Source organism: Ambystoma mexicanum, chromosome 6p, assembly GCF_040938575.1.
Source record: "Ambystoma mexicanum isolate Mex_15411 chromosome 6p, UKY_AmexF1_1, whole genome shotgun sequence".
Taxonomy (NCBI): Eukaryota; Metazoa; Chordata; class Amphibia; order Caudata; family Ambystomatidae; genus Ambystoma; species Ambystoma mexicanum.
The window spans coordinates 1,543,730,588-1,543,745,392 of record NC_090935.1 but is presented as its reverse complement, the minus strand read 5'-3'; the positions used below and the strand labels follow the sequence as shown (position 1 = coordinate 1,543,745,392).

The window sequence follows — 14,805 nt, the reverse complement described above, 5'->3', positions numbered from 1 at the left end:
TTGCAAGCAGCCCTTTGTCATGGAGCCTTGGACTGGACGTCACAGCAGAATGCTGACTTAAAATTGGAGGGTTTAAGCCATCCCAACCTAGGAGCTGGTTCTGCCCATGGATATAGGAGCGGCTTATAGCGGTTTTCGGCAAATGTTCACACATTGTCTTAAATGTTGACACACAAAACGCAATATACTTTCTGCAGGAACACGTTACTCAGTGTACAAACGTTTTAATTGAATTTCTTAACTGTTAGTCTCATAGCCCGAGTAAGGGGTCATTTTGTCTTTATATAACGGCCTTCCCCAATTTATTGCCTGCAGTGAACTTTGGTGTGCATTATCCTGCATAATGACACCTCCTGCTTTTATAAGGCTAAATTGTAGCCTTCTGCACAAAGGGCAGACACATACATTTAATACCAAAACCTTCTCTTTTTTTGGGAGCGACACATTTTGACATGCCCTTCCCACCACCAAATTAACATCCCTTTGGTTGCATAGGAATTTAAATGATCTTCTGAAAGTCACAGAACGTGCTATCAAATGCCCCTATATTTCATGTGTCGTCTGTCACGGCAGGAACACCAATGCATACATTTTTGATCGGATTCCCCAAACAGCGCTTTAACGGCCATATTAGGCAGCCTGCTGTTAAGAACAGTGAAGCTGCTGAGCCAAAAGAATCCAAGACCCTTTGGGTAGGTCCAGCGCTGAAGAAAAATTCGGTTTCACATGTCTTTTCAATCTTATGTTCCCATAATAGAGAGCAATATTCAGAGTGCTGGAAGAATTTAGTCAGCGTTAGAATGCAATATGCCGGAAGAGGTTTATGGAGACGTCCCTAGCATCCATGCTTTTTAATAACTGAATTACTTATATTTAAATTATTTAATGTGTTTTTTTTCTGACACTAAGGGGTTCCTTTTTGTATGCACTTGATGAGCTATTCTATGGAATTACAGGTTTGACATGATATGATATTTTATTTGTATCGTACTCATACACACGTGTTTCAGAGCACAACGAAAGTTTAACTCTGGACATGATTGATGTATGGTATAGTCACCAATATTGGATCCATCTTTCCAATAAATGATTATCTAGCTGTTTCATGTCCTAATTTCACTGTATCCTTATCACCTTCCTCCAGAGAAAATAGAATACATTTGAGTGGTTTATACCTACTTAAACTGAGCTTTATTGACATTGAGGGTTAACATTTACGCATACATATTTCAGCATGAAAAAATAAGTATTACGCCAACCTTATCAACCCAGAATAACGCAATATGGCAACTGTGATAGAAAAGACTGTACATGGCACCTTATACTTATACAGGCATTCAGCACTTTACGATATTTAGGATATTGGAATACAAGTCCTCATAGCAGTTGTAACACTGATCGATAACGCACGTGCTCCATAGATATGAGGTATACATCACAATTACAATTTCTAATATTGTGCACGGGTATGCAAAGAGGCTTTCAAACACTACAACTGTGGCAACATCACAGAATGTTAAGCAGCTGGTGAGAACATTTTCAGAGAGCACTAATCCATCATACAGCAACCAATGACATCTAACTTTTGTAGTTACGATATCACATGATTTTATGCATTGGTTTTATATGCACAGTAGGTTGTCGGGAAAGTATTGTCTAGTATGTACATGTTTGTGTATGCACTTTATAGGCATCTTCTCTTAATGAAATTAATATGTTCTAATGAAGATCACGTCAGTTTTCTGTTGAAACCACACACACACATACATACAGTGGACGAGCCACTAGATTTTTCCAGTAGGCACTTAAAATTAACTCTTATGATGTAAGTAATTAGGATGATCCATACACGACTAGTGTGGTTTTTCACTGTGCAAATGTATAATACACATGATTTAAAGAACACAAACAGTAAAATAGCTGGCAGCTATAAGCCAGTCAGCCTGACCTCCTAGGTCAGAGATATTATGGGAATCACTTATAATGAATAGGGTTGCAGGATACACAAGGGATATCATGCTTGGCAAATCGAATTATTTGACTGCTTGACCATGGCCCAAGTGATGGAACGGGTAATACATGTAGCTTGCTTAGGTTTTGGTAAAAACCTTTATACTATTCTTCGAAAGAGCACTGCCAAATGAGCTTTATAGTCTTGACCCTTACGAAAAGGTGGTACGCTCAGCTAGGAGCTCGTTCAGTGACTTGTAACAAGAGTGCTCATAAATGGCTGCTGGTGGTATGCACTTGTTAAGTCTACCTGCTGTCTTTACACCATATTCCAATTAATGTCTTCCCCTATGCTCCATTCCTTTTGCAGGTGCCTTGATTTCTTTTCCTCTCTAACCAACACGAACACCTGTTGTCAGTGCCAAGAGACATATCAGTTCACATTGTGCCCTATACAAATTGGAACATTTAATATTATTGCTATTAAATTATTCCACTGGGGCCTGCCTCCTCTGTAGAGCACAGTGGAGGACTGTCACTGCATAAAAAGATGGTATAATTTAGGCTTGCTAGTTTTACCTGCTGCGCGCCCTCCTAAAATGAATCACTGTTTCAACTGTGCACCAAGCCTCAACCTATAAAAGATCCACCAACCCCTTGTGACCCAACAAAAACAGTCCACAAGATTATTCTATTGCTTCTCATAAAAGGCTTGGATAATGGAAAATTACAGAAATGGACTCCAATGCTTGAGTCTGCTTTTATCATGCATATTTATAATTGTGTGGATTCATGATGTCTGGAAGAAGGATTCATTCCATCTAGATTTCAGCATGAATGTGCTTGGGCAGATAACTTGCAATCATCTATCCATCACATTGCGTTCCCTCTTTTTCTTTTGGTAAATTTTAGCGTACAGATTTAGGCCATGCACACAGCATATTAATGGATCGATCATATTTTCGAGACAACAGCTCCCCATTCTAAATATGTGTCTATTTCAGTCCTTTCATAAGACCCAATGCTGTTTTTTCTCAAAACTTGGACGATTTTGTGAGTCCGTTCCTGCCAATAGGTGAGTGAAGGGCTTTTCTGTGAGGCAAAGTAGCCTTGGAAATAGGCAACAGTTGTGTATCACTCAATCATCATTCTTTTAGGAAGGAACAAGGGACCTACCTGACTTACAAAGATCCTTGTGATTAGCTGATTCCTTTAGGCCTTACCATTTATTTAAGTGCTTGCAAACACATTCTAGTAATTTTTTTGCCATTTCTGTTTATTTTATACAGGCTCGAGATCGTATAAAGAATGGTTTAAATAAACTCTGGGAGACAAATATTTTAGTTGACAAGATGAAATTGGAACTTTCGGCTCTGGAGCCTGTCTTAAAACATAAGTCTGTGGATGTGGATATCCTGATGGAAAAATTGTCTGTCGATCAAGAAAATGCGGACCAGGTACAGTGACAAAACTGCTGATTAATAATAGTTTTGCGAAAGGCTTATAATTAGTGAACACATTTTAATACAAAATTGGGCATGGTAGGGTAGAGTGTGGCCTTACATGGAAGTTAATAGAACATTCCTTCAATTGGCATCCATCCCTTTCTGAAATGTCCTTACAATACAATCAGAACACAAATAGAAAGTTAAATTGTGTTTAAGCATCAGGAGAAAAAGTTAACTAAATATGTATAATGTATTTTGTATACACAGAATACAATCGACTAGATCGGTTATTGAAAATGTCAGTATAGTTCTCTTAACTCCGTTCATTGTTGTTTTATAATAAGTTATGTTTAGTATGTGTGCAACTGGCAAACATCAAAATTATATTACACATATTCCACTTGTATTTATGTAAGTTTCGTTATATAGGAGCATAGATGTCAACATATGTCAAGAAAAAGAAAATATTGTAGCACACATATGTACATTTTGCAGCATTTCTGTGTAATTAAAATAGTTATAACTACCTTTCAAACATACAGAATTCATGTCAATTGTCTTTATTTTGCTTATGGCTTGAAAAATCTCTCACATAAGGGAGTTCCTTCATATCAGTGATGTGTGGGTTTTGGGGCCATGGTGGGATTTGGGGCCATGGTGCTGTGATCGCTGAATATCAGAAATTAACAAGGATTTGTCTATCACACTACTTATAATAAGGGACAGATGGTTTAAATACTATATGTTCTTCTTTTTAGCAGATTTTTTAAATATTTTGTGACAGATTAAAAATTACACATTTTGCCCTACTTTGTTGCGAACACAAAATTTGTTAAGATTAGAGACTTGGCCGCTGTAACTATATAGTGGAGGAGAAGCATGTTTCACAATAATTAGTCTGTAGGTGGCTCTCTGTGGAGTCCTGTTGGGGCTACAATAGCCAGGTATCAGGGAATGTGGGGTGCATTTAAAGGCCCCAAACAGAAGTCCCTTTAACATGAATGGCAGGCAGGATTTTAAACACTGAAACAAAAACGGCCTGGCCTTTGTTTTTGTTTTTCAAGTACAATTAAAGAGCCATGTGGAAAGGGGCCTAGCTGTCATTACCAAAGGATCAGCAGCATTTTAATTTACAAAAGAAGGAGGAATCAAAGATCCCTGTCACATGAAAAACAGGATTTTTAAACATTGAAAACAAAAACGGCTTGCACATATGTTTACAAATAAAAACGGTTTGAAAAAGTAAAAGTGAAAAAATATCAGGAAAACAAAACATGATGGTTGGGTCGACAAAGAGCAATGTATATTATGTTTCACTCACAAAACTCCAGTGACATTTGAAGAGCCATTTTGTCTATATGGAATTTGTCAGCCCAAGGCATACCCTTTTGCTGGCTGCGGGCAAAACTTCACAAGGACATCTGCCACTTCCAGCCTGGATGTCACTTCTCCCATCTAATGACCACCCACAATGCAAATGTCCTGCTAAAGGCATCAAAATTCAGTGTTCTCCAGATCTGCTGGCTCTGAAAGCATGGACTTCAAGAAAAGTCACCCTTCGCTGGAGCACGACTAAAGTGTGAAAATGGGGGCACCCACTTCAAAGAGCAAGCTTCCAACACAAAGGAGAGTGATAAAGGCACAGGCTGGCCCAGTGAAAACAAATGGCCCAAAGCAGGAGCAGGACATTTATCCCACATGAAGTTCACTGCCACTACCGGCAGACTCGGAGTGAGCCAGTCAGGTAACAATGCCGGGGCCAGTCATACCAGCATTGTTACAGGACCGGCTCACTTGTAATGAGGCCCAGTGTATTTTAATAGTAGCCTGGCCTATGCAGTCCTCTTGCCAGGTCACTAGCATAGCAGGCAGCCCTACTTACAGGTAGAAATCTGCGTAGCAGTAGGCAGCTTCCCTGCTCTCCTAGATCACCCTGCTTGTATCAAAGATAGTAGCCGACCCCCTCTGGCTGGAAGAGGGATGCCGCCTTTGGCCTCCTCCCCAGTCCCAGATAACCCTCTGAGATTGGCTTACACTATAGCATGCATGGCCAAGTGGGGGGAACCATAGATCGATCCCGAGACTTTGAGAAAAGGGTGTATAGAGGGCTCCTGCAAAGTATTTCTACCACCACTCGCAAGCTCCATCTGCCAACTTCTAACTTTATTGGGGGCATGCAGTTGTTGCAAGCAGGGGTGGGAGGAGGCAGCATTTCCCCTAGCTGAGCTAGCTTTACCTACACTTCTCTGTAAGGCTCAAGAGTGTTTGGAAAGAGGTGACAGACTCTTGGCATGACTTTAGTCATGGCCCTGAAGCCTTTCACAAGCTTTTAGGGAGTCTCAGGAGGGCCAAAATTAGGTATTTTCCACGTCCTAAATGACCGATACAGACATGACAACACACACAGACAAAGCACATAAACAGCAGGAATGCACCTGCTAAAACCCTGTCTGATGCATTTAAGCCCTAAGCAGAAATCCCCTTCAGCCAAAAACCGAATTTAAACAGTGCCACTAAAATGGCTGTACTTTTGTCTTCCTGGCACATGTGTGGCGAGCATTGTACACTGCCACCCAAAGAATTGCTCTGCATTTGTTTTCCTTTCATTTGAAACATAAGAAAATGATCCGCATTCAGAACGGCACTACATTTGTGGTTCTGTCATCTGAATACTAAAGTTGCGCACAGCATTCAAGACGGCCCTGCATTTGTTCTTTCTTTTATCTAAAACACCACAAAGTCTTGTGTTCCATTGAAACACAGTCCTGCGTGCTTATTTCATATGAATGCCAAAAAGATAGGCAATACATACCAAGAACGGCAGTGTCTGAGTGATAAATCACATGAGGGGCAAAGAGTTCTGCATTTCACCCGACACAGCTTTTGTTTCCCTTTGATGTGAACCATTGCGCTCAAATTACTGCAAATGAAAGAAATAGCGTGGCTTTTCATTTTTTTGTGTCAAATTCAAAGCAATCATGTGCAGTGTCCATAAACCAACAGTACATGCAATCCCCCCTCAAAGACTCATTGAAAAACAATCCTGTGATCTGCAGAACCACATTTGAAACTTGAAATGAAAGGCCTGCACACGTGTGAATCTGGTCTTTGGAAAATAAGGAAAAATGTTTAAAAGTCAATGTCAAATGACAGCTTTTTGCTTGCACAGAGATATCATTGAAAATGTAGGTGGGGTTTGGCTACATAATGTACATTATATCTATCCCCACAAGATTTGGTTACCAAGGAAAAGACTCAGAAACCAGTAAAACTGGGTTTTTGGCCCAGGCACAGAATTCAGTGGCAGGCCTTGCCTCCCACTGAAAAGTTGCATCCATAAGTGAACCGGCCCACAATGGCATGTGAGGTGGCCGAGAGTGGGAGGATTCACTGCCCTGCTAGACTAGCAGGCAGTCCTGGAAGAAGGAACAAAGAAAGCCAGTATGGCCTGTGCGTGACCGAGAGGTGCGATTTCCTTCAGCACCCACTCTGAAGGAGGAACTGTCAAACTTCAAATGGCATCATAAAATTCCTTTGTTGCAAGCCGAGCCTGGCAGAGACAGTTGCTGTGGGGGTCTGCAGCACCGCCCACACATGTGACAAATCCTCCCCATTGATATTAAAGGACTTCTCTATTTTAAGACATTTTTACCAGCACCCTGAATAAGTAGTAATTTGGTATTATGCTAGTTATCCATGTGATTTTTAGACTAATGTAAAGAGACCAAGTACATGTTTCTAGCACCTGGTGAAGTGAAATGGCCAAGAAATACGCATTTCGGGCTGAATTATAAATGGGACAGATATGGAACTAGGTGGAAATATGCAAAATGTAATTAGGAATATGTGTAGTCATTTGCAGAATTTTAAATACTATGCATTTCGTAAAAAGGGCAAAAATGTGCCAAAGGGCGATGCAACCTCTCACAGAGCCGGCAATCGGATTGTCAATTCCATTTGACCTATTGAATCCGCATATCTGCTTCTTATGACAGTGGCTAGTATAAGTTTGAAGTTTTGATCTATAACTCTTTTTTATTCATAAGTAGACTTGAGAGACAAAGAAAGGTCATAAATGTAAACACACATATGATGTCATTTCCCCTGAACCAATCGGTCCAGGGGAAGGAGAGAGGACTGGTAGGCTGTCCTATCCCAGCATAGGGGTAATTCCAGAGTACTTCCCCCCCCCAGATTGTAAATTAGATGATGTCATTTTGGCTTTATAAGGGGGAGACAGAAAAACACAAGGGATTCAGATTCAAAAACGAGATCCAAACATCCATCCAGGCAGATCCAGGCACACCCAAGAATCCAGGGAGAAAGGAGAGGAGGCAGCTGACCCCATCCAAGAGAGTGCAGTGACCGGACCTTGCCTACCTGACCCCATCTAGGAGAGCGCAGTGGCCAGACCTTGCCTAGCTGTCCAGAATCCCATCCAGGAGAGCCCAGTGACCAGATCCCTTGGCCCCAGCTGACCATAGTGTCCAGAGACATTGCTGGCTTTCCAGCATCCCAAACCAAAGCTTACATTGTAAGTAGCATGTAACCCCAGTCCCCAAACTGCATATCCTGCTCTTTTGACTCTTGCATCCCATTTAAAAAATCCAATTCAGGTCCCAAATTGCCAGTATAATCTGTTCACATTTTCATAGACGAATGTGTATTAGCTTGTGTATGTTAGTGCCTTCCTTTTATAAGTCTTTCAATAGTCTGTATAAATCCTTAGCATCATTTTGCACTAAATCAATTAATTCCCCTATAAAGAGATTCACGGTAAATTGGTTGACATTCGAAATTAACCACCTCATGCCAAGTGCCTTTCCTTAATAACTAAAGTCATTAAAGTATATTTTCAACAGAATTAGTCCTTGTTTAACAAAAACAGAATTTGCTGGTGTATTGTGTGCCTTCCTACGAATTTATAATACGCATCTGTCCCATAGAAAAACACGTAGTCCCATTGAGAGTAATACCCTTCTGTGAGAATCCTATCTGTTATGTGACTCTGTTCCTTGGCCTGAAAACCGATTTCCGATTTTGACAGCCAAGCCCTTTCTGCTGCTGCCTGTCCTCCCAAGTCTCGCGTAGAAACGAATTTCCATTCTACTGCATGTGTGGTTCTTTTACCTTTGTCTTCTTTCCTAAAATCGATTTTTTTACCTTGTGTTCACATTGCCTTGGTGACCTGCTTAGTAGTCTGTAAGCTTCCTTATCTCTAGAGTGTAGCAACACGAATTTCCTTCGTAGCTATCCCACTGCGGTTGTAAGTTGCTGTGCTTTAAACAAGTGAAATCCTATTATGCCGTTTTGCTCATAAATCAGGTTTTTATTTTGTTTTCTGGTCTCTCATCTTGCGGTGGTGGGCTGAATTCTGAATCTGATTTTTCTCTCTTCATCCTGACTCATTTCCACTGCCCCCCATCCAAAAAGAATTTAGTTAGCAGATGTTTGGGGGTGAATGTTGCAGGGGCAGTGCTTAACTTGAATGCTATCTGTTGCTTTCCAAATGATTTTTCTTCTTTTTGCTATTAAAGGTTTCTGTAAATTGTGTTAGGAGTTTGAACTAACTGTGTTGTGGGGATCTTTGTATTGTATTGCCACAACATTGGTGGCTGCTGCCCAACTGTTTGATTTTGCTTTATCTTTCATTGAACCATAAAATTAATACATTTGATATTGATACACACCGCCTGGTTCCTCGTCTACTGTGACACAGGGTGTTAGTGAAGGTGGGTGCGAGACGGGTTGGGGGCCTACTCAAATAAAAGAACTCGTGGTTTATTAGAGATAAAAAAGCGTTTTTATTGTGCGCCACATTCATTGTCAGTGGAAGGAGTCCCTGGCTGGAGTGTGCCGTGTTATAAAACCGTTACAACCCCCCCCAGCTACAGGCTATAGCCCCCCACCACACCCACCACAACACACAACAAATCTTTATGCATCGTATGCCCTTAATGCAGAAAGGATTCTGGTTGGTACAGAACAATAAAAATGAAGTGACAGCTCCTTTCTAGCAACATACCCCTTGCATAAACTCAAATACCTAAAACCAAGTCAGTACAAAGAGGAAGAGTCCTTCTGATGTGCAGTCCTCAACACTCTACTACTCACAACTTGCCTCTCTCTCTATCTGCACTGATTAAGCCATACTTTTTCTTGGACAATCCTGCACCAGGAGGCCGCCTAAAAGTGCTCTGTATAGACCTTGTTATATTGCATTGCAGACACATATGAGCTGATGTGTAGGAGAGAGGTGTGATTGCTTAACATATTTCACACATCTGTGATGTCTGTCGAAGAGTCCTAACACCACTGGGATGAGCCCGATAGTCGGACCTGGGAAGGGATGCGAGGATCAAGCAATCGAATATGTACAGCTGTTTTCCTGTTCACCAGCTCTTCAGGGGTAGCTGGGAAATGATTAACTTCAAAGAGCCTGAAGCGCTATGCTTTCCTACTGAGAGAACCCACCATGAACAGTGAAACTAGTCATAAAAAGCAGTGAAAGTAGTGACACTCAGTTGCCATTCGCTCTCACTTCGATCTCTGACCAGAACGTGGAGGAGTTACATTGTCAAAATTACATTTTGGGGGAGGTAATGTTGCCTGTCTCCGACCCAGTTCGAGGTCACTCTCAGTGATATAAAATACAGCACTCTATGTTCAGTTAATGTTCCTCCATCCTCGTGAACTAGAGCATGAGCGTTTGTTCTGCAAAAGAAACAGTAGGCATTGTTTTTATAGAACGTCTTATAAATGTTTCAACGTCGTTCAACTCAATAAAACAGGCCCTGGTCCCTTTCAATAATTTCTAAAGCTAAAATGTTACATGGGGCAGATTGATCTCCACCAGTGCCCGGTGACGTTCATGCCCCGCTGTGCATTCACGTTTTACTTCATCTGTTCTTCCCAATTGGCCAGTATCGTTTAATAACCTGGAAAAATGCAGCGCGCTTTGCTCAGGTATAAATCGAAAGAAAGGAACGAACATACTAGAATAGGATCCGACTTCTCCATCAAGTGTATTTGTTAGTTGTAGTCTTTCTATCAACTCCTGATGAGTTTGACAGTCTTTATTATACTTTTTTATTTATTTTATGTTAAATATTTGTAGTTGCTATTATTAACTTAATTTTCTAATGCACACTAGTCCAGAGAACCCCGCGGGTGGGTGTGCAGTGCGAAATGTGTGCCATACATGTTAGAATCCTTAGTCATCTTTTGAACGTTGTGTGTACTTTTGACTTCCAGGTTCGCCGCGTGGTCAAAGAAGACGAAGCAATGGCAAAAGTGAAGGCAGAGGACACGCAGGCAATTGCTGACGACGCACAGCGAGATCTCGACGAGGCCCTCCCAGCGTTACAGGCGGCAAATAAAGCGCTGGACTCTTTGGACAAGGCAGATATATCTGAGATCAGAGTTTTTACAAAGCCTCCAGACCTTGTCATGACTGTCATGGAAGCAATCTCTATTCTCCTCAATGCCAAGTAAGTAATACCAAACAAACAATTTTGCCTTTGCCTATTAAGTGGTGTTAGATTTTGCCCTACAAAATCGCCAATAAATAGCATTTACTTTGCAAAAACAAAGTGGTAACACATTCAGTGATGTTGTGCATAAATCATTCAAAAACCAATATTTCTTCAAAAAGCTTTGATTTTCTGATCTTGCCAGTCGAAGGCATAATATGTGCCTTCTCTACTCTCCCTATTTTTAGTTAATAGTATTTATTCCACAGATGACTTATCTTTGAAATGACACTGGAAGCTTTTGACTCTTTCTGAACCGAGAAGCACCACATATGCCCTGGTGACGAGGAAGATCCCTGGTGCTGAACAGGAGTGGGGGAATCCTACACTATATCCCATTCCCTCAGTTCTTTTTCCGTAGCGCAAACATCAAGGCCCGACAACAGAATAGGCACAGAGCTTTTAATGGGGTTAAAGTACTGTGTGAAGTGTAGAAAAATAATGTCAGAGAAGATGGCTGCTTTGTCACAATAGCTGCGCCTGCAAAGCGCATTGCCCTAAGACAGAGGCAGTTGCTCTGGGAACGAACATAAATGACGTCATGGCCAGTGGTTCAAGGATCCCCTTAAGGATCTTCACTCCAGGTCTAGGTACAGGGACTTCCATTGGAGTTCTCTGTTGGCACTGGCGATGAAAAGACATTAGAAGTGGCATCGGTGTCAAAACAAGTGGAGATACTGCAAACTTCTCTAATTCAGGGAAGAAAAAAGAAAATCCCAAGCTCGTTCACCTTGTAAGCGGATTCAATTCAACACTACAGCTAAGTCAATGCCTAATCTGGGATGCTGAGGGAAACCCTTATTGATATATATTTATGTCCAGTTCGTTTACTCTGGATGACAACCCTTATAAAACACCCCTCTCTTAGAAACCCCCTGACCCCACTGAGCCAAGAAGTAGGTTTGTTTTGCAAATTAAAAGGTTTATTTGAAAATTAAACGATATATATCTATCACACTTTTATAGTAAATTCATATTTGATAGCACACTTGTGAAGATGATAGTGATCAACAATGGATAATGTTACAGTGGTACACTCTTTTTGATGGCTTAGAAGTGATACAGAGAGGATAAAGTAGCTGAGAATGCTTTTATGGCTTCAAGGACAATGCAATGATGAATGAAAATGCAGTACAGGAAATAAACTTGATATGACTTCAACAAAAGACAATGTAATCACTCTTCTTTGACAATTCACCCCCCCCCCCTTTATGCAAGGTAAAGAGATGGAAGGGAAGCACACAGTTCTCAGGAATGCAATCAAATATAATTCAGTTCCCCCCTAGCAAGCTTAGAGGAAAACAGGTAGGAGTTTTAACACTGGCAATATACTTTAATGTGGTTGCAATGAAGTGAAAAATATGCTAAAATGATTTTTAATTCCCTATAGGGGGTTCAGGGTAGTTGATAGATACTTTGAATCAGTTCAGGATCACTTTAGCAATGTTCTATGAATGATTGTCAGGTTACACACGAATTTCAGCAAGGAAAGCAAGGACAAATATTTGTACACGTGGCTGAAATTAAGCAAAATGTCAAATCGCTGCAAATTTAGTCACGTGCGTCAAGCGCAATTACAGAGGCACTGTAAGGGCTAGCACAAACGGTTCCGGAGATACGGGCGATTTAGTAAAGGTAGTTTTTCGGATTTGAAATTTTAAAGCTCAGAATGACAGATGACAGTTTTCAGTTTTAAAAATGACAGAAGGACACGATTTTAGGAGGCAGTTCTAATAGGCTAAAATAGTTTGGATTAGATTATTCTGAACTAAGAGATTGGTTTTGGCACAGTGCTAGCTGGGTACTCACACTAGATTTTGGACAGGAATACGACTTCGTCACGGATTGGGTCAACTGGTTGGACTGGACTCCTGGCGGTTCTTCACAGCGGTCTGGTCTCTGGTTCTGCTCTCAGCACTGCACAGTTCTGGTCTCTCTGGATCTCTGTTCTCTCTGGATCTCTGGAGATTGATGGATTTGAAGTCTGGAGTCTCCCGGCAAAGCGTCCCGCAAGAAAGTGGAAAGTGAATCTCCCTACCTGGGTTCCAGTGGCTCTTTTTATGTGTTTTGAAAAATGGGTGTGTGCATGGGCCTAGCTAAGCCTGCCCATCTCACTTATCATTGGCCAGTTCCTCCTCTCTTCCTTGATTGGGGGAACTGTGATGAGGTAGGTTTATGGTCAGAGGATCCTCCCCTTGTCAAATCGCACACAAATCTATTTCTGATCCAAATACATATTTATCTATGTACCATTTTTCTAATATTATAGGTCCAGTTAACATATTTTCTGTAGCACCAAACCATCCGATCCCTGTCTTTGTACGATGTCGTGTCCACTTATGACAGAATTCTCCCCTTTTCATCCAAATAACGACCTCTAAACCTTTCCAGATTTTACACAAATGTGCACCAGGGATATGGGTTTCAGATGATAAGGTGTCAGATTTTTAACATGCATACATTTGGAGTAACAACCTTTTTTCCGCTACTATCCCCAAGAACATACCACAGGGTTCTAACACCTCTTAAAATGTGCACAGAAAAATCACAGGAATGATGATGTTATTTATATAATTTTTACAAGTCCGCACTATGAATTATCCATCTTTTTAAAATCATGCTCTGGTCCCAAAGGGGTGTGGTTTTCCAGAGCACATGGTGGAATTTCTGGTTTATCCACTTCCCCCAAGCTCAGCTTGCTCTCACCGATGCAGTGCCCCTCCCAGTTTCTCCCAAGAGGAAGCCTTTTACGACCCCCCTAATATAACATTTGCCTGAGCCAGGGACAGTGCTTTGTTTAGTTTCCTGTAGTCCCCAGGTACCACTCCCCTAGTTCAATCAGAGAGGTGTCATCTCCTTTTGGCAGGGGCAGCAGGATGCAGCCAGGCCTGGGAAGAGTTATTGAGCCAGTTCAACTCCTGTCGGGGGTAGTTGTCAGGCAGAATTCAATCTCTTTAAGCCAAGCATCAGCTAAATGTCATGTTTGTTCCCAGTTTTCTACATTCAAATCCAACTTACAATTTTTACACATGCAGCTAGAATGCTGATTCTAAGTTCAAAACTATGACATTTAACAGTTGCAACCTATGTTACACTCAAAAGTAGGTCACTCATTTATTTTAAACATTTCGATTTTAGTGGCTTTCTGTCCATTTAACTTAAGCTGCTGACATCCACAGCTCAGCCAGTTTTGTTATAAACATGGTTTTGGGCTCTTCATCTTTCCAGATTTTGTATGCACACAAGAATACATTCTGCCAAATGTCTGCTGGTGTTCATTGAGATTTTTTAATATCTTGTGATGTTTAAAATAGGCATGTTTAGCTTGCATTCAGGGAAACAAATGTGATTTTAAAGCGCTGTTTTTCCTTTGGCACACATTCCACTTATGGTACTCCTGGCCCATCATGCTTGCACTGGTGGGTGGCAGGTCAGGGGACCACTTTGCTGTGCGCAAAACTGCATGGTTCTCTAGGATTCTGGCGCAAATGTGGGCTTTTCTGCCCTCTTGGATTTTCTAAGCCCACAGCACCAAACGTTGCAGCATAATAGTCCAAACGTGGGTCAGGACACCCAACAAACCCCCCCGCCCGACTGCAAGTCGAGATGGAGTCGGGTGCAAAGGATGTTTTGATCCACGCGCTCGGATGTCCGCATCATCTTCTTCCAATTCCATAGATGGCACAGTTCAGCATCTTTTCCTCCATCCGGTTGGATCGATCGGTTCTCCTCGCCTGTCCTGATGGGAATATTGGACGGTATCCTGGGCCCCTCAGATCTTTGCTCCCGGTCTCTGGGTTGTTCTCCTTGGTCAGTCTCCGTGGTTTCATCTCTCCTAGGATGATATAGCAAAAGCGGCAATACCTATTCGTAGA

General features: G+C 41.5%; 1 protein-coding gene across 1 annotated transcript in view; it reads left to right on the top strand.

The window, feature by feature from the left end:
- The window catches only part of DNAH6 (dynein axonemal heavy chain 6), a 3,423,448-nt gene that overhangs the window by 2,665,684 nt on the left and 742,959 nt on the right, over positions 1-14,805 (top strand). The window contains exons 50-51 of the mRNA XM_069626424.1: positions 3,240-3,407; positions 10,653-10,888. Of these exons, the coding sequence (XP_069482525.1) occupies positions 3,240-3,407; positions 10,653-10,888 (404 nt within the window). The remainder of the gene's footprint in view (positions 1-3,239; positions 3,408-10,652; positions 10,889-14,805) is intronic.